The sequence below is a fragment of the Hoplias malabaricus genome, chromosome Y (assembly GCF_029633855.1).
Source record: "Hoplias malabaricus isolate fHopMal1 chromosome Y, fHopMal1.hap1, whole genome shotgun sequence".
Taxonomy (NCBI): Eukaryota; Metazoa; Chordata; class Actinopteri; order Characiformes; family Erythrinidae; genus Hoplias; species Hoplias malabaricus.
The window spans coordinates 38,167,458-38,195,027 of NC_089820.1; the positions used below are offsets into that span (position 1 = coordinate 38,167,458).

The 27,570-nt window shown below is 40.9% G+C and overlaps 1 protein-coding gene across 1 annotated transcript in view; it reads left to right on the forward strand.

Annotated features, from left to right (window-relative positions):
• Positions 1-27,570, forward strand: part of LOC136677714 (ectonucleotide pyrophosphatase/phosphodiesterase family member 1-like) — a 115,882-nt gene that overhangs the window by 68,794 nt on the left and 19,518 nt on the right. Inside the window, exons 9-16 of the mRNA XM_066655313.1 lie at positions 18,114-18,223; positions 18,328-18,393; positions 18,686-18,758; positions 18,953-19,061; positions 19,388-19,519; positions 23,633-23,664; positions 23,783-23,910; positions 24,533-24,602. Coding sequence (XP_066511410.1) covers positions 18,114-18,223; positions 18,328-18,393; positions 18,686-18,758; positions 18,953-19,061; positions 19,388-19,519; positions 23,633-23,664; positions 23,783-23,910; positions 24,533-24,602 — 720 coding nt within the window. The remainder of the gene's footprint in view (positions 1-18,113; positions 18,224-18,327; positions 18,394-18,685; positions 18,759-18,952; positions 19,062-19,387; positions 19,520-23,632; positions 23,665-23,782; positions 23,911-24,532; positions 24,603-27,570) is intronic.

Consider the following 27,570-nt stretch of genomic DNA (forward strand, 5'->3'; position numbering starts at 1 on the left):
AATAAAATGTAATCTACCTTCTGGTAGGTATTCATAGTTTGTCCTGAGTTTAGAGCATGGATGGCTTGTGGCAAGTAGCTCCTTATCATCCTCTCTGAGTTTGCCTACAGAGAGTGAAAGTGCTTTCCTGATCGCAACAGAGAGGAATCCATTTTCATTATGGCTGAGGTCCTTCACAATCCTTTCAAGACTTGATCTAAAACCACATGTTGTTAATGATCTGCAGGTCACCAAACTCAGTATGAATTATGGACTAAGCTGAAAACAAAACCCTCTGGAGTGGTAAACTCACCCTGCTGTTACCAAACCAGACTATGATGTTCCTGTGACAAAGTCCATTCTGAGGTGGTAAAGAGGCCTTCTTTGCCAGGTTGCTGGTGTGGCATGACCATGACAGGTTCTGCAAGATGCAAATTCATCTTGCTGAGATTAAGGAGGAGATAATTATCATAATAATGTGTGTAATCTCCTCTAGATAGGGCCTCTTGTCATCATCTAATATCAGACGCACATCAAATGCTTCATTGACAAACTTGACAACGATGGAGGGTCATCACTCTGATGTATGTACACTGAGTAGAGAAGGGGACTTAAGACACAACTCTGGGGGGACTCCAACACTGAGTGTGAGAGTGAGGGAAATAGGTTTGTCATGTCTGTCCATCAAAGTTCAGCTGAGCCTACTTCTGTTTGATTAAATGCTATTGAGTATGAATGTCCTGGAAGTGGCTTTCACAAGTCTTGAGAAGCCAAGACTTTGAGTTAAATTCTAATGATTTATGATATGAAACCACAAAGTGCAAACTGTGGAGCAGAGCAGGAATGGAACAGACTAAAATGTGAGAGTTGAGGGAAAGGACAGTCAGTACAGTAGCAAATTCCTTATAAAAACACTACACATTATTTACATATAACTGTCACTCACATTATTATACCCATCCATATAAATATACCCATAATCCTCATACAATATAACCCACATAAATTTGTCCATTATATGCATTCCTTGCTAAGATGATTGTGTGGATCAACTGCTAGGTTGAATTCAGATCCACTGCTGCAACACCTTTAGGGAGCTGCTGAAAAATGGACTTATCCATTTATCTTAAAGGAACAGTAATTAAGATTTTACATTTCTGCTCCTGGGTGGTTCCCCACTCTCTTCCAAATGTTAGAGTGCAGTTTCTGCCGTGTTGACCCTAGAGTGGCAACAACAGTAGCTTTTTCTCCCTATTGCAGGTCAGTGAACCAGCATCATGATTTTGAAGCTGTAATTAGGTAAATTAAGGTAAAATACCTAGTGCTGCTTTTAAAAACAGCAATAATGCAAAACTTATGACTACAGAAGTAAATAGTTTCAGCATAAAAAAATGTTTAGTATTTAGGCAATTATGATGTGTTAACCACAATGATATAATAATGATAATTAAGGTTTCCATGTAGCTTCTTAATAACAGCCTCTGGAATAAGAAAAACAGCAAAAAAGGAAATTTTAACAAAGTCTTCTAGGCTTTAGATGCATTCTTAAGAATCAAAGTGTTGTTGGTACAAAGCATCGTAGCAATTCTTGTAATAAATGCAACCCATTGTGGAAAATGTTGTCTTTTAAAATTTGTTCTTTTGTTCCTGCTTTCTAAAGGAGCAGCTGTATGATTTATAATCATTACCAACTGTCCTGGTACAATAGTTTCCCCTCTCTGGTGACTTAGCCCACACCCTTTTTTTCACGCTGTTGTACGGAGCTAAGAGAGTCAATGAGCTCCATGCAGTATTTCAGCAGTGTATCAGGAGTTGGATGAGCATCTGCTTGCAATAGGGATAAACCCATATTTTGTGGGACGTTTTCATTACAAGTTGTTGCAGCAGCGGAAATTGTGTCAAATTTTGCTGGTGCTTTAGCTGTAGCATCAGCCATAATATTACCTCTGGTTTCTATAAGGTTGGTGGAACTGTGACCTTTAACTTTAGCCATTGTAGGCTTAGCTGGGAGCTCAGGAGCTGTCATGAGTTTAGATACCAAAGGAGCATTCTCAATGGGAGAACCTGCAGTAACACCAGGTGCCAAGATGCAAGCCTTAGTAAGGGCTTCTAATTCAGCAGCTTGTGTTGAGAAATGGTCGGGAAGATGGCCCTTTTCTACCACTGCATCAGGTGAACATATAGTCCACCCAGCCTGTTTGCTTCCATTCAGGACCTGGGGAGAACCATCACAAAACTTAATCGTGTCAGGATTTTCTAAGGGACACTCATAAATGCCTGAAGTCGGTGTGTGTGATGACAATACACACTCATGATCATCACTATCATTCTCATCACAATTATCAGACAATGCAGTCATCATTAAGGATGATTGATTTGTGATTTGTGCCTTTTGGAGGCTAATATTTGGAGCTGTGGGAGCAGCAAGCCGGTTACCCCTTCTCTGGGCAGAAACTATGATTTCATGAGCAGGGGATGAAAAAGAAGTAATCTCATGTGGACAACGCACTGTGAGAGTTTGTGACATCACTACAGGGGAATCAAATTCTTGATCATTTACAGTAGTCTTCACATACGATCTATTGTCTTTCTCATGTGTGACCGGTTGCAAATAGGCTCTCACAGCAGACACAATCAGTTTAAAGACACCTGATTGTGAGTATGAGAAGCGGGCTTCTGGCTGGCTTGTTGAATAAGCTTGAGGAGCCGCCCTGCCAGCTCAGGTGATAAAGTTTCATCCCCTGAACTGTCCTGATCCTTGTTTGAGTTAGCAGTTTTCCGGGAATCTAAATGCTTCAGTTTACATTTTCTTTCCCAGTGTCCCTCTTTACCACAGTAGCGACATATGCCATCAATTTTATTATGTGTCCTCCTGGATTGTTGGGAGGCATTATGCAAAACAGCAGATATATGTAATCTCACGCTGGAATCCCTTTCATATGCTACTAAACTGTCAGACAGCTCCCCTACTGCTGTTGTACGCCAGTTTGGTTTCAAAAGAGGCAAAATCTTCCTCATGTCTTGAGATAACCCATCAGCCCATTGTGCAACTGATGACACTCCACTACCTTTTGCCAACAAACAGCAGAACCCATGGCTTCTTTTAAAACTGCTAACATGCCCATATTGCACTCTTTGACAGCCTTCATAGATCAAAGCTTATCTACATGTTTCTCATAGTATGACTCTAATTTGTCTATCTCATCAGGCATCAATATCTGTGAACACAAAGCTAAAACATCTAATGGATATAGAGAGTATAGTTTGATCTTACGTGACATTTGTGTCATAAAAGGACCCAACCCCATAACTTTAGGATGGCTAAATTCTTTAGAGAGACGATCAATTTGCTCAGGAGAAAGTGGTTTGTGTTTAACTGTTATCTTCTCCTCACCTCCCTTGGTTTTCACCTGTTTAATTACTACTGGAGCAGCTTCCAACATAGAGATATTAAAATCCTCTTCTTCACTGTCGCTGGAAGAAGGCCCACTGGACTGTTCTGTTTCTCTCTTAAAAGCATCCAAGGATGGATATAACTGGTGGTTGGTAGCTTTCGTGTTGTTGCTTATCGGTCTGTCTTTCTCCTTCTCTAGCAATTCAACTTTTGCTTCAAGAAGAACAAGTGATCGCTGGCTGTGTTCACAGGTTTTCTGAGCATTGGTGGCAGCACGTTTATGATGGGAGCATTCCTCTTTTAACTGTTCAATTTTAGAATGCTGTTCTGTCATTAGCAAGGAATGCCACTGCCTGAAAACCTGTACACACCCTTCAATATCTTTCTTCTTTACACATTTAGCTAGAACAGTGAAACACTGTTCCTGACTCCATTCTGAATCTTCTGAGATGTTAAACTTTTTACACAGTTTAGCTTTTCTTTTTAGGCAAAACCTGTCTAGCATCTGTTTTAAATCTCCTTCAAATGCACCCCTGTCTGTATACTGTGGTGGTGTGGATTCTGTTGTGTTAGTTGTGGAACTAGTCACGCATCTGGAAAACAGAGTTCCGCCTACTTTCTGCATTGTAAATGCTAATATTTCAAACTACACAACTACAGACAAAAAACAATCAAAAACAAAACAAAACAAACAGTTGTGAGTAGATCTAATCTAACCCCGAGCCAGGACGCCACCATGAACTCTGATCTAGGAACCGGTGGAAGTAGGAAACACCTAAATCCAAAGCAAACGCCGTTGCTTTTGTAAAGACCAGAGGGTATCTCTAAACCTCTCTGCGCCTTCCTAAGATAAAGGTTAGAATTTAGATCTATTCTGAAAACATAAATGCCGTAAACAAAAACAAAAAGTTAGGAATAGACTTAATCCAACCCCGAGCCAGGACGCCACCATGAACTCTGATCTAGGAACTGGTGGAAATAGGGAAACACCTAAATCCAAAGCAAAACGCCGTTGCTTTTGTAAAGACCAGAGGGTATATCTAAACCTCTCTGCGCCTTCCTAAGATAAAGGTTAGAAACAAATCTAATCCGAGAACAGAAATGCCGTCTGTTCCCCAAAACCAGGAACACCTGATTCTCAGTAGAAAATGCCGTCCTACCGGATTTTACGGCCTTTGACCAGGAATAAAACTATACCTGTGTCCTTCCCACAAATACATGGGACCACATTTAAGACAAGACAACTCTCCTACCCTGGCAGTGTGTGCTGTGTTCTGAGATTTCTTTCGCTCACCCTTGTTGTATGAGGTGACAGTTCAGCTTCTTTACAGCACCAGGGTCAGCCACAAGCAGATCGTCAGAAGAACAGGATTCTTGGTCCAAATCTGACAGCAACAGGAGTTCACAGCATCGGACAGCAGGATCCTGCCGACTACGCCACAATTGTTGTCTTTTAAAATTTGTTCTTTTGTTCCTGCTTTCGTCGCTGGAAGTTGTTTTTCTGCTGGCAAGTTGTTTCTTGAAAATAGGAGAGGAGACTCGAAAAGTAGAGATGAAAATGAAGTTTATTGGGTGCGCATGGGTCTCTTCCTAAACAAGTCTGAAACTCTCACTGTACAATACCCTTTTAAGGATAACACAGTGATCCTCCCACCCTTAACCACACCTAATCAATTACCATAGCAATCAGGTTAACAGAAATGGAGAACCACTGCTGTGTTAGGGACATCCAGTATGTCTTCAGCTTGGCCCAAATGGTTGGAACAAAAGGCACCCCATGGTAATTACATTATACAAAGTCACCAAGGTGGTTGCATCCTGAATTATCTTAGAGTTCATGTGAGGAAGAGAGTGTAAGAAAAATTATTTTCAACAAAAATCTACATTCACACAGCAGGTAAAAGTGGCCCAAATGTGAAAAGTGGACCCGCATATGCAAAAGGACTATGACTCAGGCTCTGACCAGAAGAAAATGTCTGTCTGTTTCATACAAATCATGTAAATCAAGTCTTTTAAGGTTCTTCTTTGTTTTCGTTCGTCGGCGTGAAGAGGAGAAAGCGTCTCGCTTGGAGAGGTTTGGAGCTTGAAGAGATGAACAAAGAGAACGCGTGCAGGCGTTCAGAGCGGAAACGAAGTTAAGAGTTGAGCTTTTGATCTTCTGAGCTGCGGTTGAGCTGAGTTGAGCTTCCGATCTTCTGAGCTGCACGGGCGAACTTGATGAACTGCACGCTCTCTTTTTCCTGTTGCGAACTGTGTTGTTCTCTCCACTTTTTCCTGTGTTGTTCTCTTAACTGGTCTCTCATTACTGATCTGTGTGCCGAGCTGAACTTCTTTTCAAAGCCAGCGTGGTCACGCCCTAATGGGAGGTGTCTTTTCTTTGATTGGGTGCGAGTTCGAGGCTCACGTGACTCTCACGAGAGAGAGAGGAGGGGGAGTTTGAATCAGAGATTCACACAGAAGGAATATAAATTTCGCGTATTGAAATTTCTTATACATGTTAGTAATATACAACAATGAGCATCCTGGATTATTAATATCAAACATTTACATAAGATTTCATCTTGGGTGCGTTGTGTTTGCATCCTATTTACAATGATATGTTAGAAGTATTAATTCGTTTTTCTAATCAGAGACAGAAACTTCCTTTCATGATAAAAACAGTAATACACATCATTTCATTAGAAGGTGGACGTTCATCGTAGGGCACAGAGAGTGACATTTGTACATATTGCATAGACATACTTATTAAATTTTTATTAAGTCCATCATGTATTTAGACGGCCTTAGGCGAGACGTGATTTCGCAAACGTCCACCTGGGGTCGCTGTTGGTCCATGCCGTTGGTTCGGTGTGGATGAGTCAACGGGGGTTCAAACCGAGGTCACCCCTTCTAACCATCTGCTGATTCCCGTGGGAGATTGAGATGCTACTTCGTCATAAAACGGGATTATAACTCCCCTCTTTGTTTGAGGTTCCTGTTTCTTAGGAGCATTATAAACTTGTTATCTTTAGTTCCTGAAGAGAGGAAGGGGGCCGGGGGCCAGGTGTCGCTGGAAAGTGTCCCGCTCCCGTCTTTGATGTTAGGTCTCATGTGCGTGCGTGTGTGTGGGCGGGGGGCTGCAGGGTCTTTGTCCCCCTGCGGTTTGTGGAATGTTAATTCTGTCGTAGACACACACACAATCCTGTGGAATGTTGGATTCCGGACCAGACGAAAATCCTGGTCAGAGAGGACAGTTCTTTAATGAAGAACTTTTCATTTCTTGATCTATACTCCACTATAAGTGTGATTTGTTTAGACTGATTTCAGATATAGGTATAGACAGCATTTATATAGACAGTGTGAACAGCAGAACAAAAAAAACAAAAAACGATTTGATCACAAATAATCAGATTTGGGCCACTTTTACTTGCTGTGTGAATGTTATCTTGCTCAATGTTCTACTTACTTTACATGTGACATACTTATGTACTTAGTCTTCTGGCTCTTAAATGTGAATGGGTAAGTGGATGACATACTTCATTTTTTGCTTATTTAACTTAAGTAAATACTTGCTTGTTTAAATATGTTACCATATCATAAAGGGGACGTGTGGGGAAACTCTTATCTGGTTTGTTTACGTTCTGCTTTGTTTTTGTCCGTGGCTGATGTTTAACTTGTCTTTAAGTTTTTATTCACTGTTTGAATTACCACAGAAACTAATTTGGTACTCAAGCTCTCATTTTTTGTAGCACTTATGTCTTTGATTACTTTCATGCAGTTAGAGGTCTCCTGAATTTAGAATCAGTTCTATCTACGTCAGTAATAAATCAATATTACCCATGGAGCAGGACTAGAACAAAAATCTTCCTATCAGTTCATGCTTTTCAATGTCTTAAATCATACATAATGCCACTTTTCTGCTGTGAGCAGAGAGAAAAAGCCTAGCATACCAGACCAAAACACTATGGTTTTTTTACCCATTGACAGACATTGGGGCTTCATAAATGCATTAGATTGTTTTCGAGCTCACAAACAGAATGGGGAGCTAACAGATAGTGAGGAATTATACTCAGAATTTTATAAAAAGTGTTTATTTATTTACTTATTTATTTTGATTAAAACTGAATGTCATGTTTAAATATATTCATATACTTTTATGTTTATGTGCTTACAGACATATCTACTTACATGATTTACTTTTTAAAATTCTGTTTATTTTCTGTGCACTATATTACTCACTTGGTTTATGGTGGATCTTTATGATGTTTAAAAACTCACCAGTTGCAAGTATATGTACCATCACCTTAATTTAAATTTAGTCTAGTAGAAGAAGGATCAAATAAAATATATGTGTTATGGGTTTTTACACCCCTCCTTTAATAAGGTTTGTTAGATTTTCTAATTTAGGTTTTTAATTAAGGATACCAACATTTCATTCTGGTCTGGAAAGAGTTGTGGAATCATGAAAGAAAGCACACATTTTGATTTATTGCTGATCATGCCAACATCTGCTTTTTTAATTGAGATGTGGTTTGTTTAAGGAATCTGCAATGGAATGGTGTACTGTCCAGCATGTGTTCTTACCTTTAGTCCATTGATTCTGGGTAGACTTTTTTACAGAAAGTCAATGAATGAATACATTTTTAATAATTTGTAAAACAGGCTGAAAAAAAAGATACAACAGCTTAAAGCAAAGTGAAATGACATAGAAAAAAAAGTTCATTTTTTGATGAATGTTCAAATAATATTTCATCCTAACTTTCACACAGCAGGTAAAAGTGACCCAATCTTATTCTGTGTTCAAATAAATTTTTTTGGTCTGTTGTTCATACTGTAATATGACCTATATCTGACATCAGTCAGAACTTATCACACTCTTAATCTGAGCTGCATCCGCAAAAAGACAATGCTTCAGGCTCTGACCAGAAAGAAAGGTCTGTCTGTTCCATTAAAAGCACTTTAATTTATGAATGGAATGAAGCAGGACTGTTGTTTTACTGCGGTGCTGTATCACAGAACCACAATTTTTCTTTCCAAATGAGTGTGAAAATCAGGGTATAAATTAAACATGTGACAGAATATCAAAACATGACCTGCTGCCAGGTTACACTTTTATCCTTGTGGTGGCCAGAGTGTGGCCAAAGTTATTATAGGGGGTCCACAGACTATGACAATGAATATTCAAAAAACACAATCAATTGCAATCAAAATGTTGTTTTCATTAAGTACAAGTCCACAGGAGATAAGATTTGTATATGAAATTTGCAGTTTATTAACAATGTACAAAATGTACAATAAAAACACAAATGCACACAAATACCCACACAATTTGTCTGTATATAAAAACTATCAATGATGTCATCTTGACATGAACATAGTGCAGAGTTTAATCAAGCAAACACCAAGACTAAGACTTCTGTCTGACTAAGTGCCAAGCTACCTAATGCTCAGTTCAGAAGACCGTTATTCTTCGGTTGTGTTGAGAAGTTGAAAAATGTTTCACATAGTCATCAATGTTGAGGCCATGTGCCCTCCTTGACTCAGCACTGAGAGTCAACTGTCTGCGCCATGTTAACATTATCTTGATACCTGTGGGTGAACTGGCATATCACAATGTAACATCAACATGTCAGTTAAAAAATTATCTCCTGTCTGAACATAAAAGTTACTTTAAACAATGACTCTGACAACTGTATAACTTACCTTAGAATGACTATTTCACCATTAGGGTTGCCAAATTTCTGAAATCAAAATAAGGGACACAGGGGGCTGTGGGACCAGTATGCACTTGTAAATACTTTTCGACTGTAGTTAATGAGATAAATAATTTTTGTTGTTAGACATTTATTAAGCCAACTGCCGTCAAGACTGTCAGTGCCTGTCAGTAATCTTTTTGAACAATGGCAAAGCAGAATCTGTCCATGTGTTTTGCAACTACTGTATAAGCAGTTTAAAATAACTATTATTTTAAATTGTTCATTAATTACAACAGTACAGCACCCTCCATGATTATTGGCACCCCTGGTTAAGAAGTGTTCTTTGGCTTCTCATAAATTCTATTTTTAAAAAATAATATAGAAAAATCTAAGCTTTCATTCAAGTGCCTTTATTTGGTGGGGGAAAAAAATCACACATTAAGAAATAAATCTTTTGAATGAAATCATGTGTGCCACAATTATTGGCACCCCTGGTGTTAGTACTTTGTACAACCTCCTGTAGGAAAAAATGGGACGCCTCTCAAAAATTGATGAAAAATGGAAAACCTGTGAGTTAATGAGTGTGTATGTGTGAGTGAATGTGTGTGTGCCCAGATATGGATTGGCGCTCTGTCCTGGGTGAAATCCTAGTGCCCGATGCAGTCCTCCAGGTGGACGGTCGTTTCTGGTTGAGAGTACGCTGTGCGCGTTTGGCTGCCGCTTCTCGCCAGTGTGTGTGTGTGAATTGAGCGTTCTGAGCAGTGTAGATTGTAAAGCGTCCTTGGGTATCTACAAAGGTGCTATATAAGTGTAACGATAACTAACTAACTAACCTTTATTACAGCAAACAGTTGCAAGATACAACGATGTACCATGGATTCAGCGGAGCTAGCCTGAACATTGAGTAGTAGAAAAACACAGCATATATAATTTAACAATACCGCCTTCCCCTAAGCTCCTCCTGAAGGATGTGATGTCAGTTGTGTCTGAATACAGTCTATGTGTAAATACCACTCAGGTTCTAACTCAGTGGAAATTGAGTTCTGTCACCTTCATGTTAGACTAGTTCATTTTGTCTGTGGTGGTTGTTGATTACTCAGTAATAAACTTCCTTTGATATTTATTAGGTTTTCTGGTCCCACAGTGAGAGCTGTTGTGGCTCTTCCTTCTTTGCCTGTTCATATGCTAAATATGTCAAATGGTCAGCCTATCTCTAGGAAGAAACACTGGTTTGGAACATTTATTATGATATTAATATTATTAAGTGCAGTGAGGTAAGCTGCATGGGTCCATGCTGTAATTTCTTACACTCCTTTTGCCAACAAGACAGCACTTAATCTTCTCCTATAACTCTTCACAAATTGGAAGAACACAGAAAGAGGGATCTTCGACCATTCCTCTTTGCACAACCTTGTAACCAACCTGGTCACTAACTGTGGTATACCTCCTCCTATCCTCTAGGGGGCAGGAGGAAGGTTAACATGTCTAGGGGTATAAATAGGGGAAGCCAGGTAAGAGAGAGAGAGTTGACCTACAGGCACATGTACTGTCATCTTGGAAGACCTCCTTGTGAGGAACTTTGAGTTTCAGGCTCATTGAGGTTCTTAATGTGCGGATGGCTGGGATTTGAGAACTGCTTGGAGGTTTTGCCGTACCCAAGTTCCTTCAAGTTCATATCTTCCACCTGCTGCTCATCCTTTCTGGACTGCATTACAACTGGTGGGACTAATTATCTCCTTTTCCATTAAGGATCTGCCCAAACCTAAGCCCATGCTCCTATAGGATAAAAAAGGACTGTGTTTTGAGGAGTTTTGGGTTTTTCTTTTGGTTTGATTGATTGGTTGGTTTTGTATAGGTTTTTTGGTTGTATGTTTATGCTATATGAATATATACTTTTTTTTGCTTATTATTAATGTTGTTAATTTTATGATTATAATAATTAGTAAACACTATAGTAGATAAATGGTCTCCTTTCAGCTACCTTGTCTTCATTTAACACTGTAGCATTTATGCAGCCTCATGTGGTATTCCCCTCATATTTTTTTGTGGCAAACATTCTATCAATATTGTTTAGGGTAATTTGTTAATAGTGGCGCCCGAACAAGGACCTTCGGGATTCTAGCTGTTATTGCTATCTGTGTTCATAACTGTGTCTTGTGTTACAACTGTCCAATGGTTAGAGATAGAGGTTGGAGCCTCACCCCCACTAGATTTTACGGCTGGACCATTTGTCACACATTGGGATGCAGTCATTGAGATCATTGATACCTTGAGTCACCTGTATATTGCATCTGAAGAAGAGGAAGATGATAGGAGTTCGGTTGGCCAAGAAGAAGCACCTGACTGGCCAATTCCCCCTCCCCCTCCCCCTCCACCTCCACCACCAGAGGACAGCCTAGCAGATCAACTTCGGATCATGTAGGAGAGGATTTGCTCCCTAGAAACTAAGCTGCAAGAGCAACACACTTGCTTAGGTGATGCCAGGGCACTTAAAGGGGCACTGAGGACTGTAAAAGAGGAGTTGGAACAGAATGACCGAATAATTGAAGAACGACTCACATACCTACTGCAGAGACAAAATGAGAAACTCAAGGAAGTGATAGACCTTGAGGTAATGGAACTGGGAAAGACAGTGCTGGACTGTTTTAACAGAAGATACAAACAACTGGAGAAGAGGTTTCCAACCCTACTGCCTGTAACCTCCACTCCCTTTCTGTCAACTCACAACATAGTACGTACTATAAGAGATCAACAGACCCAACCAAGCTCCACTGGTGACAGTTTGACTGCTACACCATTGAGCCCCCCCATCAAACTGGAATTCCCAAGATATGGAGGTCTCGATGAAGAGCAAGACCCCTTAGCTTTTATTGAGAAGTGTGAGGAGTTCCTGGCTGTCCGACCCCTGAATGACTTAGAGATACTAGCGGCCCTCACATCTGTTCTATCAGGTACAGCTAAAGACTGGTGGAAGGCAGAAAAGAAAGCAGTCAAAACCTGGACCCAATTCAGATCGATCTTTCTTCACTCATTCTTGTCCGAGGACTATCAAGCAGAGGCGGAGTGTCTGTTGAGGGACCGGAGACAAGGACCCTATGAGAGTATCAGAGACTTTGCTTTCCAGTACCGAGCTCTATGCTTAAAATAGAGGGAAGACATGACTGAGAGGGACCTACTCCAGGCTATTCTGAGGAACTGTAACCCTAGACTTGTTGGAGAGGGACCTGTCTGCTGCAAAGAGTTACTGGAATCAGGTCCAGCAGGACACTGCAGGGAGTAGACTTCAGGCTTCTAAGACCAGCCGAAAAGGCTCAGCTCAGGACCCTGCTCACGTGAGTGTATTCCAACCTGCTCTTCCTCCCATTGGGATGCTGACACTACCACTCTTCTTCAAGGGTCGGGAGTTCTCCGCCGTGGTGGACACTGGCAGCACATATTCTATAATGCAAGAGTCTCTGTGGGAAGTACTGAAAGGGAAGAAGGAGGTTTGGAGTCCTTGTGCGGGGAAAAATTTCCTCCTTGCTGATGGTCAGTCTAGAGCTGCCAAAGGTCTAGTAGAATTAGATTGTCAGTTGCATACCCACTGCAAGCACTGCATCTTGCTGGCTTAGATTTTCTCCACTCATTTGGCCTCAACATCAATTTTCAAGACACCATGTAGTGCTTGCAATGGGGTTTCCCAACCAGATTCTACAGGACAGACATGGACAGCAAGATGTCACCACCACGTATAGCCAGCATGCACCTCTACATCGCTAAGACCATTAAAGAAGCCCCTGGTGCCGAGTTGCAACGGCAAGTAGAAAGTCTAGTAGCGAAGGCTGACGCTTCAGATGATCTCAAGCAACAACTAGCAAAACTGTTACACCAACGGCCATCCGTATGCTCCACCAAACTAGGGCGAACGTCAGAGGTTCTTCACCGTATCACCACCACTGATGAACTCCCTGTCCGCCAAAGGCCTTACAGAGTATCGATGGAGAAACAACAGGTAATCAAAGGGAAATAGAAGATATGATAAGAAAAGGCATAATCCGACCATCCACTTCCCCGTGGGCTGCTCTGGTGGTCCTTGTGCCCAAGAAGGATGGAGGCACGAGATTCTGTGTGGACTACCGGCGACTGAACATTAAAACCCACCTTGATGGCTATCCGATGCCTCAGGTACTGGAGATTTTGGAGTCCCTTCATGGAGCAACCATTTTCAGCACCCTTGACCTTAAGAGGTTGGGTACTGGCAGGTCAACCTGGAGAGGGACAGTATCCAGAAATCTGCATTTGTCACATGCAAAGGGTTGTATGAATTCTTGGTTCTTCACTTTGGCCTCAAAAATGCTGCAGCAACATTTCAACGCCTGATGGAGATCGTTCTAAGAGACCTGAAGGGGAAAACGTGTTTTGTCTACGTAGACGATATTGTAGTCTATTCCTCTTTGGCCTAGCAACATTTTCATCATCTCCGAGAAGTGTTGGAGCGTCTCCATCAAGCAGGACTGACATTAAACCTGAAGTGCAACCTCCTGCAAACCTCCCTCACTTTTCTTGGTCATGTGGTCTCTAAGGAGGGCCTAAGTAAAGAACCCAGCAAGGTGGAGGCAGTGAAGGATTTTCCCCTACCTCAATCTGTCAAAGAGGTGCAGAGGTTTTTGGGGATGGCAGGGTGGTACCACTGGTTCATTCCATGCTTCACTGAAAGAGCGGCCGTCCTCAATGCCCTGAAGAAGAAGAATGCCACCTGGATATGGACGGAGGAATGCTCAAGAGCTTTTGAGGACATCAGGCAAACCTTGATCACTGCCCCAGTCCTGATCTCCCCAGACTTCAGTAAATCCTTCCAAATTCAGACAGATGCAAGTGAGGAGGGACTTGGTTCTGTACTCTCCCAAGACATAGAGGAGCAAGAGCATGTCATTGCTTATGCCTCAAGACTCCTGCGAGGGGCTGAAAGACATTACTCCACTGCAGAGAAGGAATGCCTGGCAGTGGTGTGGGCCATTGAAAATTGAAAAATGGAGGGTGTACCTAGAGGGACGACACTTCCAAGTGATCACCGACCGAGCCGCACTCACTTGGGTTTTTAACCACCCTAAACCACCATCAAGATTGAACTGGTGGGCCATACGTCTGCAAGGTTTTGACTTTACTGTCTGCTACCGAAAAGGAAGGTGCAACATGGTAACAGATACCCTCTCTCGCATCCACACTGGTCAGGTGGAGGGGATGGTAGCCACTTACCAGGTAGCTGGAGTGGTGGTGGAAGACTTGCCAGTAGATTGGACAGGCCTCACTAGGGAACATGAAACGGATGATTCTCTCCAGCCACTACGAGACGAGGCAAAAAAACCCACAGGGGAGGCAAGACCGGATTCGTTTTGTTTTTAAGAATGGTGTTTTATTCAGGGAGGTGCCCAAGCGACATCAGGGTCAAACCTGGCAAGTGGTGGTCCCAAACAAGTTCCGGAGGGCTTTTCTTCAATATGCCCATGACAACCCATTGGGTGGACATTTGGGGCAACTAAAGACACTTCTACGACTATTGGAGGTAGCATATTGGCCTTCCATTCGGAAGGAGGTATGGGCGTATTGTCGTGGTTGCGAGATTTGCCAAAAGTACCAACCACACATCTCCAAGCTTAGCAGATTGTTACAGTCCACTCCTGTCGTCGATATACATTGGGTGTAGATCTCATGGGCCCTCTACCCAAAAGCCTACGGCAGAATGAACACCTCTTGGTTGTGGTGGACTACTGTAGCAAATGGGTTGATTTGTTCCCTATCCGAGTTGCTAAGACACCCCAAATCTCCCGAATCTTGAGTGATGAGATCTTCACCCGGTGGGGTACACCTGCCTATCTGGTGTTCGATCGAGGAGCTCAATTCACCTCCCACCTGCACCATACCACCTGTCAGCAATGGGGCATAGTGCAGAAACTCACCACATCCTATCACCCCCTAACCAACCTGACTGAGTGAGTCAATAGAACCCTAAAAACCATGCTCGCATCCTTCGTACAGGATAAGCACCGACGATGGGACCAGTGGCTCCCTGAGTTTCGGTTTGCTATTAATACTGCATGGCAGGAGAGCACTGGGTTCACTCCAGCTGAGGTGGCATTAGGGAGGAAGCTCAAGGGACCATTGCAAAGACTTTTGAGCCAGCCACCTGACCCTGAACAGGCTGCCTATAAAGTCATCCAAAGGCAACAAAAACTGTTTCAGCAAGTTCGAGCGAACATGGAAAGAGCTGAGAATAAACAGGCCAAATACTACAACTATCGCCGTAAGAAAGAGGAGTTCAGTGAGGATGATCTGGTCTGGGTGAGGTCCCATCCTTTATCTCGAGCCAGTTCTGGGTTTTCAGCTAAACTAGCGGAAAAATGGAAAGGTCCAGCCAAAATCGTAAAATAACTCAATCCAGTAACCTACCAGGTAACTTACCTTAATAATCCCAAACAGGTCGACACCGTCCATATAGAACACCTCAAGCAGTACTATGGTCAGGCCGGGTGGGTAGGGGTATGTAACCAACCTGGTCACTAACTGTGGTATACCTCCTCCTATCCTCTAGGGTGCAGGAGGGAGGTTAACATGTCTAGGGGTATAAATAGGGGAAGCCAGGTAAAAGAGAGTTGAACTAAAAATTTATTTAACACTGTAGCATTTATGCAGTCCCATGTGGTATCATACCCTCATATTTTTTGAGGCAAACATTCTATCAATATTGTTTAGGGTAATTTGTTACAACCTGTCTAAATCTGGACTATAATCTGGACGATTGTCCAGTGTCCTGGGTCTTCTCCTATGCACTCTCCTTTTCAACTCACCCCACAGGTTTTCTGTTGAGTTGAGGTCTGGGTATTGAGATGGCCATGAGAGAGCGTGATTTTGTGCCTTGTGAACTATTTTTGAGTAGATTTGGCCACATGTTTAGGGTCATTATCTTGCCGAAAGGCCCAGTGGCGACCCCATCTTCAGCTTTCAGGCAGAGGCCACCAGTTTCTGATTCAAAATGTCCTGATATTTCAAAGAGTTCAGCCAATGGAGTCACAGTCCCTCCTACAGGGGTTTCTTTTGTAGCCGCTCTGAGAGCAGCAGGTCAATGCTGAAAAACTGGGAACAGCTGTGTTTTCAGATAGAACTAATGTTAGCACAGTGTTCTGGAGAAACTACGTTTCATTCTCCCTCAACACATCACAGATGACTTTTTGGATCAAAGACATTTGATCAGACTACAGATCATTCCTTATGTACAAATTGATGTAAAAGTTACATGAATTCCGAGTTGCACTGCCACGGATCAGATATGAATCAGATTTCAGTACCACATAAAAATGTAGGCTACAACAACGTAGCCCAAATCTGATTTCAAAAAGATAGAATGAATGCAATTTTATGCTGTTCACACAGCCAGACAAACAACACATCTGTGTCACATATGAAAAAACAGATCGGATTTGGGCCACTTTTACCTGCTGAGTGAACCTGCTCAATGCAAATTGTTACTGATAATTGCCCACCATCCCTCCCTCTCAGTCACATGATCCTACCAAACTGGAAGATCTAAATTAGCACATGCTTTCACTGAACCAAAACTTCACAACGTATGTAGCACCACTGGACGGCTTAACACACTTTGAGTAAAATTATAACTGTCCAGATATTTACATTAGCTAGTGATGGGGATATATGGATGGAAGGCCACACTAACCACTGTCATCACTCAATGTCATAACCATTTTCATCACTCAATTCATATTGTTAATTTTTGTAGTGAAATGTGATAAGTTTATACAGCCTCTAGCCGGAACCAACTTAAATATGGCATTTATTGAGTATTTTATGCAGTTTCTGTTTATATTCCTCCACAGCAATTAGATTAACTTTGTGTTCTTTCTAGTATATTCATACAAGCATACAGTAATTGTGTATTATGAGTCTTAAATTGTGCAAAGATGTATTGTCTTTAGAGCAAAGGTCTTCAAATTCAGACCTTGGATCCTGGTTCCAGGCTGGGATATTAAACGGAAATGTAGGCAGAAATAACACTGTAGCTGCACATAATGTCATATCAGCTGGTCATTGTAAAATCCCAGCCTGGAATCTGGATCAAAGATTTAAAATATTATATGGGTTTTCAGTTAGTGAAACAACATCATGTCACATTACGTAGGAGCCCATATTTTGCACAAATCTGACTTTAAAAATGTTGTACAATAATATGCTCTAGTACAACATTATGGCTCAGTATGCTGGCATAAGTAACTTGCTGCAGTATCTTATGAGTTAAAAGAAAGAGGAAAGCCAAGTGGAAACCCTAATTACTGTACTCTGATAGTGAGTCTGTGCACTGTAATTAGCTTAGCTCTCCACAACTTGTGCAATGTCCGTGTCTTCAGTAATGATGCAGTTTAATATCAGAGAGGGTGCAGTCATCACCACCCCCACATGAGGTAGTTCTCAAAATAACCAGGACTTTGCCTCTGCAAATGACAGGCTCTGTGGGTAACAGACTGATGTTGTGTCGACATACTGTGGCTTCATGATGAAGGTGGAGGTCCCTTAAATTACACTCTTCATGCCTCTAATAGTGATCCAGCCAGATCTTGCTTAAAGTAGCAATAAGTCCTTTTTGCCACCCAAAGTAGTAAACAATATTTATGAAAAAGTAAAAATATAAAATAAAGTTCAATTCACATGAAAAAAAAACTAATTGTTTTACTGACCTTGAATGAATCAATTTATATTCCATTTAGAGGATCCCTCATGGGGGCAGCTAGTCCTGTATCTTGGAAGCATTGTAAATAAATGTGTTACAGCTACAAATAGTAACTCATTTTTACTTTAAAAAGCTACCAAAAGCCATTTGAACAGAAGTGCGTAAATCTTTGCATACAACACATAATGTTTAAAGAGTACATTTTTTACAGGCTTTTAAATTTATATTTTGCACGGATGTATTCTGGCTTGTTTCAAATGCTATGCATGGTTTAGTATAGTGTATTTTAAATGTTTTACTCCAAATAACTATTACAGAGGACCTGTGTAATAGTTTGTGACTTCTTTAGGTCTGGGTCACAGCCATGAAGAACAAATTAAAGACTGCAACCTTTTTCTGGCCAGGATCAGATGTATTTATTAAAGGGAAATATCCAAATTTCTATAAAAAATATAATAGGTGAGTGTTTAAGGCAAAAGTAAACAAAATAAATGTATACATTTTTATACATTTAGCCGGAACAGTCCTCTCATTGGTTCTACTGTTTTCTGCTGTCAACTTAGAGCAATTCCATTTGAGATGAGGGTAAGCACCATTTTCCAGTGGTTGAGTTTGCCTCAAGGAGACAGGTAATCATCTTTTGTGTGTGGATTATGTATGACTTTTGCAGCAAGAGTACTTGAATATATAAATCTAAACGCCCTACAGGCCCTGTCCCTGAAAGTCAAATGTCAGCCCTCCTTAATTAGTTAATTTAGCTGTTAATTTAACCCTATTAGCTTGTGCCCACATATGGTGTATCATGTATATTAAAAAAGTAGTATACAGACTGAGTGTATGTTGTTCCCTACTATTAATGAAAAATAATTACATTGATACGAAACCTTAATGTTACTTAACATGTATTGTCTAATATTTTAGGCCAGACTTTTTCACCTTATACTTGGAAGAACCTGATAGTTCTGGGCATAGGCATGGACCTATGAGCAGCCAGGTACACTTGCATCTCATATTATCACACAAAAAGCACTGAAATACTTTGCAAATGCTAAGAAATTTCTAATATGTTATTGAACACAACCTAGTGTCAGAAAATTCAGTGTCACCATGTATTTTTCCATGTATTCTTTATGAACTCTGCTCTATATTTAAATTTTACCAAAATATTTTTATGTAATTTTGCTGCAGGTGATTGAGGCTCTGCTGAGAGTTGACAAGATTGTAAATATGATAATGGATGGTCTGAAGCAGAGAAAACTCCACAAATGTGTAAACTTGATCCTTCTCTCAGATCATGGTAATTCTTTGTTAATTTTATGTTTCATGAAATTCAAAGTATTTGCTCTAGGACTACAAACTTTATAGACAGAATCTATAAAAAATTTGAAATATCACAGTTTTTATTTGTGTGTTTGAATAATATGTGGGTCCCCAATATGATGGCTACTTTGTACTCTGACATCAGCTGCAACCCATGAATTGATGGGATGGTGGGCTTCATATGTCTCAGAGCATGTGCTTGTCTTCACCCTCCTAGCTCTTAAGCATGACATGTTTAGGGAAGTACTAATCACATCAGCAGGTGTCAGATCTTTAAATTGTCCTTTTGTATCTGGAAATCAGGAATGGAGGAAGCCTCGTGTAAAAAGGCTGTTTATATCTCATCTTATCAGGACAACACTGATGACTTTATAGTCATTCAGGGCCCTGCTGCACGTATCCGGCCAAAACAGCTTCCTGAAAACTTCTTCACCTGTAAGTACCTTCTGTACCCTAAGGGAAATAAGTATTCAAACACAGTGCCTTCATTGGTATAAATTTAAAATAAAACTACACTTATAGATATTTATAAAATGTTTAAAAGTCTGTTTATTTCAAGATTATTAATTAATGTAAACACTTTAGAGCTCCTGGAAACTCATTTTGAAATTTAGATTTTTTTGTGTGTATTATGCTAAACTTGTGTAATATGTGAAATATTCAGGAATGTTTAAATAAAAAACACAAAAAGAAATATGATGAATCTTTCCCTATAAAAATGACCAAAATATGCTCTTCAGAGCTCTCTGAGAATGTTGTGGGCATGGTCCAATAAACTAATGACCGTGTGACTCACAGCTCTCTTATCAATGGTGAACAGAATGCTGTATACATTATCATGGCAACACACAGCGAGAAAGAGCAGTCGTGTTTTTTTCTGGGTACTTACTCAGAAATGTGGTTGTAATTTTACACAAGATACACAATAAAATGGCACAGGCAGGTAAAATTGGCATTATACAATTGTACATGTATGAACCAGACATATTTTTGTCTGTTGTTTGTGGTTTCGTGTGATTATTTTTTAACATAATTGTACAAACAGGATACCTTTTAGAGTGCTTCCAAATTGGCGCTTTCCTTGGCTGCTACTCTGCTGTACTGCCAGCCCAGTGTGGCTGTTATCCCCACTGGTACTCTGTTATACACACCCGTACAATGTGGCCACTCTCTCAGCTGCTACTGTGTTATACACGCAGACTGAGTGTTGTGGCTATCTCTGCTGTACTCAGACTTAATCCATTCATGTTTGCTCTGCTTATGTCTTACAATGTCAATTAAAAACGACACACTTAAATACACACCTAGCTGATCTTACTGTTTAGTAATCATAGTATTCCAGTTTTGATATCTCCATGGGTGGACTACTCTTAGTCTACTCTTAGTCTATGTGCTATAAACTCAATGGACATTCAACTGATTCTAAGCTGTTAGGACCTATAGCTTCACTCATTAAAATGACTCCTAAGCTTTAGCTCACCAGAGAGAAGAGGCATGGCTATGGTAGCCTTGTGTTTGGTCAGGGTAAAACTGACATAAGCATTACCCACTTTTAGGACTGCCCATTCTACACCCAAGAGAGTAGCGGGAGCATTACTGGTCATTTTGAGGAGAGATTTATCCTAATTCTGTTCTGTGATTTTATTTAAACTGAATATTTCACATAACACCCAAGTTTAGCATTATACAAAGAAAAAAACCCAAATTCCAAATGAGTTCCCAGGGGCTTTAATTGTGATTAATAATAATTGTTGACACAGAGATAGAAAGGGCTACAGTGTCATGAGAATGTGAGTCCAGTCATTTCATATATTAAGATAAAGCACAGTATCATTAATGTCTAAAAAGACATAGTTTAGATTAAACATATTAACAAATATGTGCTGAAGCTGACGGTAAATGTAAACTGATGGAGAGAACAAAATAAGTCAGTTTCCGGCAAGATCTGAGGTTTAACAGTGTAGATGGATGTGGGTTCACTATTTGGCAAATAGCAGGTCAATGGTGACCTTTCTATCTCTGTGATATAACTGATTATTAATACATTTTAAGGTATTTCCAACCTAATTAATAACAATTAAAACAGATTGTAAATCATTTATAAACCTTTAAAAGTGTAGTCTTATTTTGAAGTGGTACCCATTCATCTGTATATAATTAACACATATGAAACAAGGCAAAGAAAAATAATATATTTGTAAGTGCAAATGGAGCTGTGTTTTAAAAAATTATTTGTTATTAATTAATATGAAGTTTTAAGTTTCAAAAATAAAATTAAGGCATTCAGACATTAGTACATTGTTAGAAAATCTGGAAATTCCAGTATTCTAATATCTATGGAAAGTAATTAGATTTTTTGCAGGGTTGTGTTTAAATTTTATTCCTCTTAAGTGCTTTCAGTTCCACAATGGCTCAAGAAAATGAACAAATTTCTAAACTAAACTAAATTTAGGAACTAAACTCAAGTTAGGAAAAAGGGAAGTCCCTCTTCTATAGGAACCAATCTGCTCATTATGAGTGTATGTTAAAGGTAATTTTCTATTTGGCGATTGATTACATCTTCTTACTAGATTCAGTTCCTTTATAAATTAGATTAAATTGCCATCTAATACTTTTAGGTATATTGCTCTACTAATAAGTACCTTTCCTTAGATGTCATGTATTCCCCAGTACCATTAAGAAAGCAACAGCTCTATATCCTTTTTTCTGAATTCAGTCTTGGACCTCCTGGCTGGCTCACCAAATTTTATCAAGGAAGAATTTCTAGATTTTGGTTTAGGACAAATGCAAACAAGGTCACGATGTATATGTATTATGTTTTTAAAACGAATAAAAAAGGAAAACTCAGCCCTTTTCATTTTATAAGGGAAACGTGTTTTGGACTTGACTTGATAAATCCTTCCCTGTATGAGAGAAGGGCCTGCCCTGTGGCACTACAGGTATGGTCACTGCCACATAGCCCCAGGGTCCTGGGGTTGTGTGTTCAATTCCCACCTCAGATCACAGTCTGTGGTTTAGTGTTTTCCTAGTGCTTGCATGGGTTTCATCTGGGTGTTTCCGGTTTCCTTCCACATTCCAAGAACACCTGTTAGTAAGTGTACTGGCTAATTCAAATTGTCAATAGGTATGAGTATGTGAGTGTCTGGATGACTGCGGGACACCCTGTCCAAGGTGTGTTCCTGCCTTGCACACAATGATTCCACGTAAGCCCCATACCACACAAGCTCTTTTTCCTCCAAAAATGATGTGATTTATTGCCAATCTATAAAGATGGAGATGATGTTCTGATGAAGGTTTTCTGGTGAGGGTTATATTATCACTGAAATGGTAAAAGCCATAATGTAGTCATATGTGTCATCAAGTCAATGTGTCATCAAGTTTGCTAATTTTGTATATTCCAACAAGATATTAGAGCAATTTAGTTATTTTTCTTTGGCTGCAATATACCCTTTATTGTGTTTTTTTCTGTGTAATGAGTGATATATGTGAGTTTACTTACATCTCTATCACCATGTTGTTTTTGTTTGTGTTATCATACCATTTGTTTATACTATGAATCTTCCACAAAGAGATTTTCCTCTTTTGATCCTGGGCCCATTTTCTACTTGATAGCAAAATGGATTTTTGTTTACATTACATGGGCCACTATCTGTTGAAGGTTTACTTTGTGTAGAAAGAGTTGGAAACTAATTAATGGAACTCACATAGTTCACACATTTTCTCTGCAGGGTACAAAATACATATATAGCAAATGTATATTAAATGACTAAACATTCTATGTATTTCTGAGTTTTATTATATGAGTTTATGTATAAAGTATTTTCATGTTATTTTCTATATAACTGTTGTTCTTGCTTCTCTGTTGTGTTCCTTATCTTTAATTTACATATTTTGCACTTGTCCAGGTACAATTAGTTGTGGTTTTATGGATTTTCCACTTGAATATAGTTATTTTAAACAGAATATATTCCTGTTCATATAGGTGCACTTTGGAATGACAAAATTACAAACTGTACAATATATATATATATATATATATATATATATATATATATATATATATATATATATATTCATTCATTCATTCATTCATTATCTGTAACCGCTTATCCAGTCCAGGGTCGCAGTGGGTCCAGAGCCTACCTGGAATCATTGGGCGCAAGGCAGGAATACACCCTGGAGGGGGCGCCAGTCCTTCACAGACAGTCACACATTCACTCACACCTACAGACACTTTTGAGTCGCCAATCCACCTACCAACGTGTGTTTTTGGACTGTGGGAGGAAACCGGAGCACCCGGAGGAAACCCACGCGGACACGGGGAGAACACACCAACTCCTCACAGACAGTCACCTGGAGTGAGAATTGAACCCACAACCTCCAGGTCCTGCTGCGCTACCGTGCCGCCCTATTATATATATATATATATATATATATATATAATAAAAACACTTGTTTCCTTCTTGTTGTATGTGAATTGGTTATTATATGTACATACAATGGAATATGTACATTTGTTATTAATCATCCTTTCTTTGTTTCTGGTAGTTAATTATGCAGAGCTAGTGAAGAATCTATCGGTATGGATCTCCTCATAGAATTAATAATTTGAAATTGTCTTAGTTGTTTTCCTTCATTACCTAAAGTTATTTTACCCTTTATTTCCCAACCTTGTGCCTTCCGCTGTGCATGATTAAGTGCAGAGTTCCGGATCAGCCAATGAAGCCTTATCTAAAGGAGCATCTTCCCAAACGACTCCACTTTGCCAACAATGTCCGGATAGAGAAAGCTCATCTCTACATGGAGCCTCAGTGGCAAGCAGCCCTGTGAGTATTGTTAGTGCTTGGGGTCAGATTTATGTAAAACTAACAATCTTTGTCTCTGTTATGTACAAAACTGGCACAAATGCTTCTTATGGACCATATCCATAAAATGTGACTAACTGTAGTATTAGTCTTTACACTATATAAAATAATTGACCTTTCATCTTTTAATAACTAAAGGGTCTATTTCAGAAGCTTTTGAAGGCTTCTGGGTGGTGTTATTTATGTATTATGTATTATTTATTTATATTTTTTTGGTAAAAAGCTTTTAGAGTATTTGCAAAAATAATTTTTGCTTCAGTATTCAAAAATTCTTCTTTTTGCCAATAACCTAAAGAAAAATGTTCACCTTTTTCAGCTGAAAATATAAGCTGAAAGTAACTCTATGTCTAAATGTTGGCGAAATGGGGGTAATTAATTTTTTTGGCTGTCTGTTTACTGTTGATTATGAAATTGGATATTTGGTAGCATACTATTGTAAATACTATGTTGATGTTATTTAATTTCATGTATGCATGTGTTATGTATTTTATGTTTTCATTTCAACTTTTATCACTTGTATTAGTTCAGAATTTCCGTTTTGATCAAACAATTTCATGTATTTTTGTTTCTTCTTTCTCTGCAGTCAGCCCTCAGAAGTGAAGTACTGCAGTGGTGGATTTCATGGTTCAGATAATACATTCAAAAGCATGCAGGTTGGTATAGAATATTATCAGTAGTTTACAAAACTGAATATATGGACTATATATGACTCACTATATGTCCAAAGGTTTGTATTCATTATTAAGCTGTACTCACAATGGGTTAACACTTTACAATAAGGTTACATTAATTAACAGCAGTTAAATGTGACATTAAAAATATTAATTAATAAAAGATCTGAGGATGTTTCCTCACCATTTGCTAGATGTCCAGTCTGTTTGCTTGCTTGAAACCAGTCTGTATTTATGAAACCCCAGTGTCAGTAAATGGGTAAAAAAATTATCGGTTCATTATGCTAGACTTTCTGTCTCTCTCTCTCTCTCTCTCTCTCGCTCTCTCGTTCTATCTCTCTGCTCATGGCAGAGAAAAGGCATCTCAAGTTTTAAAACAACGGCAAGCATTCCACACTTTGAGGAGCATGAACCAAGATGAGGATATTGCTTATTCCTGCTCCGTAGTTGTGTAATATTGACAGATTTTTGCTGTTTCTAATTACATAAGGTGGAAATGTCTCCAAATTCAATAGATGGCCAACTGCTTTATCAAAAAGTGCTAAAAAACTAAACAAATCTGGTTACAAATGGGTTACTGTAGTAATTCAGACAGTGAATAAAAACTTACAGACTTAGAGACTGCAGCCACATACAAACAACATTCGTTTTTTTATCCCCTAACACATATCATTCCACCTTAAAAGGTGCAGAGCTTCTGTTTTCTTACCGTTTTAAACATTCCCTTTAAGAGAGTATTAAGCATTACTTAATGATTAAATAAAGACTTAATTTATCATTAATTAATGATAGAAATGAGAACTAGCTTTATATTATCCATCCATCCATCCATTATCCACCGCTTATCCAAGTCCGGGTCGCAGGGGAAGCAGTCGGAGCAAAGAAACCCAGACCTCCCTCTCCTCAGCCACCGACGCCAGCTCCTCTGGGGGTATACCGAGGCGTTCCCAGGCCAGTCGAGACATATAGTCTCTCCAGCGTGTTCTTGGTCTGCCCCGGGGCCTCCTCCCCGTTGGACATGCCCGGAACACCTCTCCAGGAAGGTGTCCAGGAGGCATCCAAACCAGATGCCCGAACCACCTCAACTGGCTCCTCTCCGATGTGGAGGAGCAGCGGCTCCACTCCGAGTCTCTCCCGGATGTCCGAGCTCCTAACCCTGTCTCTAAGGGAGAGTCCAGACATCCTGCGGAGAAAAATAATTTCAGCCGCTTGTATCCGCGATCTTGTTCTTTCGGTCACTACCCAAAGCTCGTGACCATAGGTGAGGGTTGGGACGTAGATTGAACGGTAAATCGAGAGCTTTGCTTTTCTGCTCAGCTCTTTCTTCACCACAACGGACCGGTACAGAGCCCGCATTACTGCTGACGCTGCACCGATCCGCCTGTCAATCTCATGCTCCATCTTTCCCTCACTCGTGAACAAGACCCCGAGGTATTTAAACTCCTCCACTTGAGGCAGGATCTCACTTCCAACCTGGAGAGAGCACTCCACCCTTTTCCGACTGAGTACCATGGACTCAGACTTGGAGGTACTGATCCTCATCCCTACCGCTTCACACTCGGCTGCAAACTGGTCCAGCAAGAGCTGGAGGTCCCGGCTCGATGAAGCCAACAAGACCACATCATCTGCAAAAAGCAGACATGGGATCCTGAGACCACCAAACCGGACACCATTCTGTCCATAAAAATTGTGAACAGAACCGGTGACAACGGGCAGCCCTGACGGAGTCCAACTCCGACTGGAAACCAGTCGGACTTACTGCCAGCCATACGAACCAGACTCCTGCTCTGTTTGTACAGGGACTGGATAGCTCGTAACAAAGAGCCCAGTACCCCATACTCCCTGAGCACCCCCCACAGAATACCCCGAGGGACACGGTCGAATGCCTTCTCCAGATCCACAAAACACATGTAGACTGGTTGAGCAAACTCCCATGCACCCTCCAGGATCCTAGCGAGGGTAAAGAGCTGGTCCTGTGTTCCACGACCGGGGCGGAATCCGCATTGTTCCTCCTGGATCCGAGGTTCAACTATCGGTCGGACTCTCTTCTCCAGTACCCCTGCATAGACCTTACAGGGGAGGCTGAGGAGTGTGATCCCCCTATAGTTGGAACACACCCTCCGATCCCCCTTTTTAAAAAGGGGAACCACCACCCCAGTCTGCCAGTCCAGAGGCACTGCCCCCGATGTCCACGCGATGTTGCAAAGACGTGTCAACCAGGACAGCCCCACAACATCCAGAGCCTTGAGGAACCCGGGGTGAACCTCATCCACCCCCGGGGCCCTACCTCCAAGGAGTTTCCCTACCACCTTGGCCACTTCAGCCCCAGTGATAGACGAGCCTGGGCAACTCCAGAGTGAAAGAGCATCCAGCCCCTCTCGAGGAGATTGGTTCCAGAGCCCATAATGTGTGTCGAGGTGAGCCCAACTATATCTAGTCGGTACCTCTCAACCTTGCGCACCAGCTCAGGCTCTTTTCCCACCAGAGAGGTTACGTTCCATGTTCCAAAAGCCAGTTTCAGTAACCGAGGATCGGAACGCCAGGGCCCCCAACCCCGACCACCACCCGATCCACAATGCACCAGACCCGGATTACTACCTCTCCCACAGGTGGTGGGCCCATGGGAGAGTGGACCCATGTATCTCCTTCGGGCTAAGCCCGGCCGGACTCCATAGCTGAAAGTCCGGCCACCAGGCGCTCGCCAAGGAGCCCCTCCTCCAGGCCTGGCTCCAGGGTGAGGCCCCGGTAACCCTGCTCCGGGCAAGGGAGGCTGTGTCCTCGTTATTAACTTTTTCATTCGTGTCTTTATGGATCACTCTTTGTCTGGCCCATCACCTAGGACCAATTTGCCTTGGGAGACCCTACCAGGGGCTATTGCCCCCGACAACATAGCTCCTAGGCTCACGCAGGCACGCAAACCCCTCCACCACGTTAAGGTGGTGATCCAAGA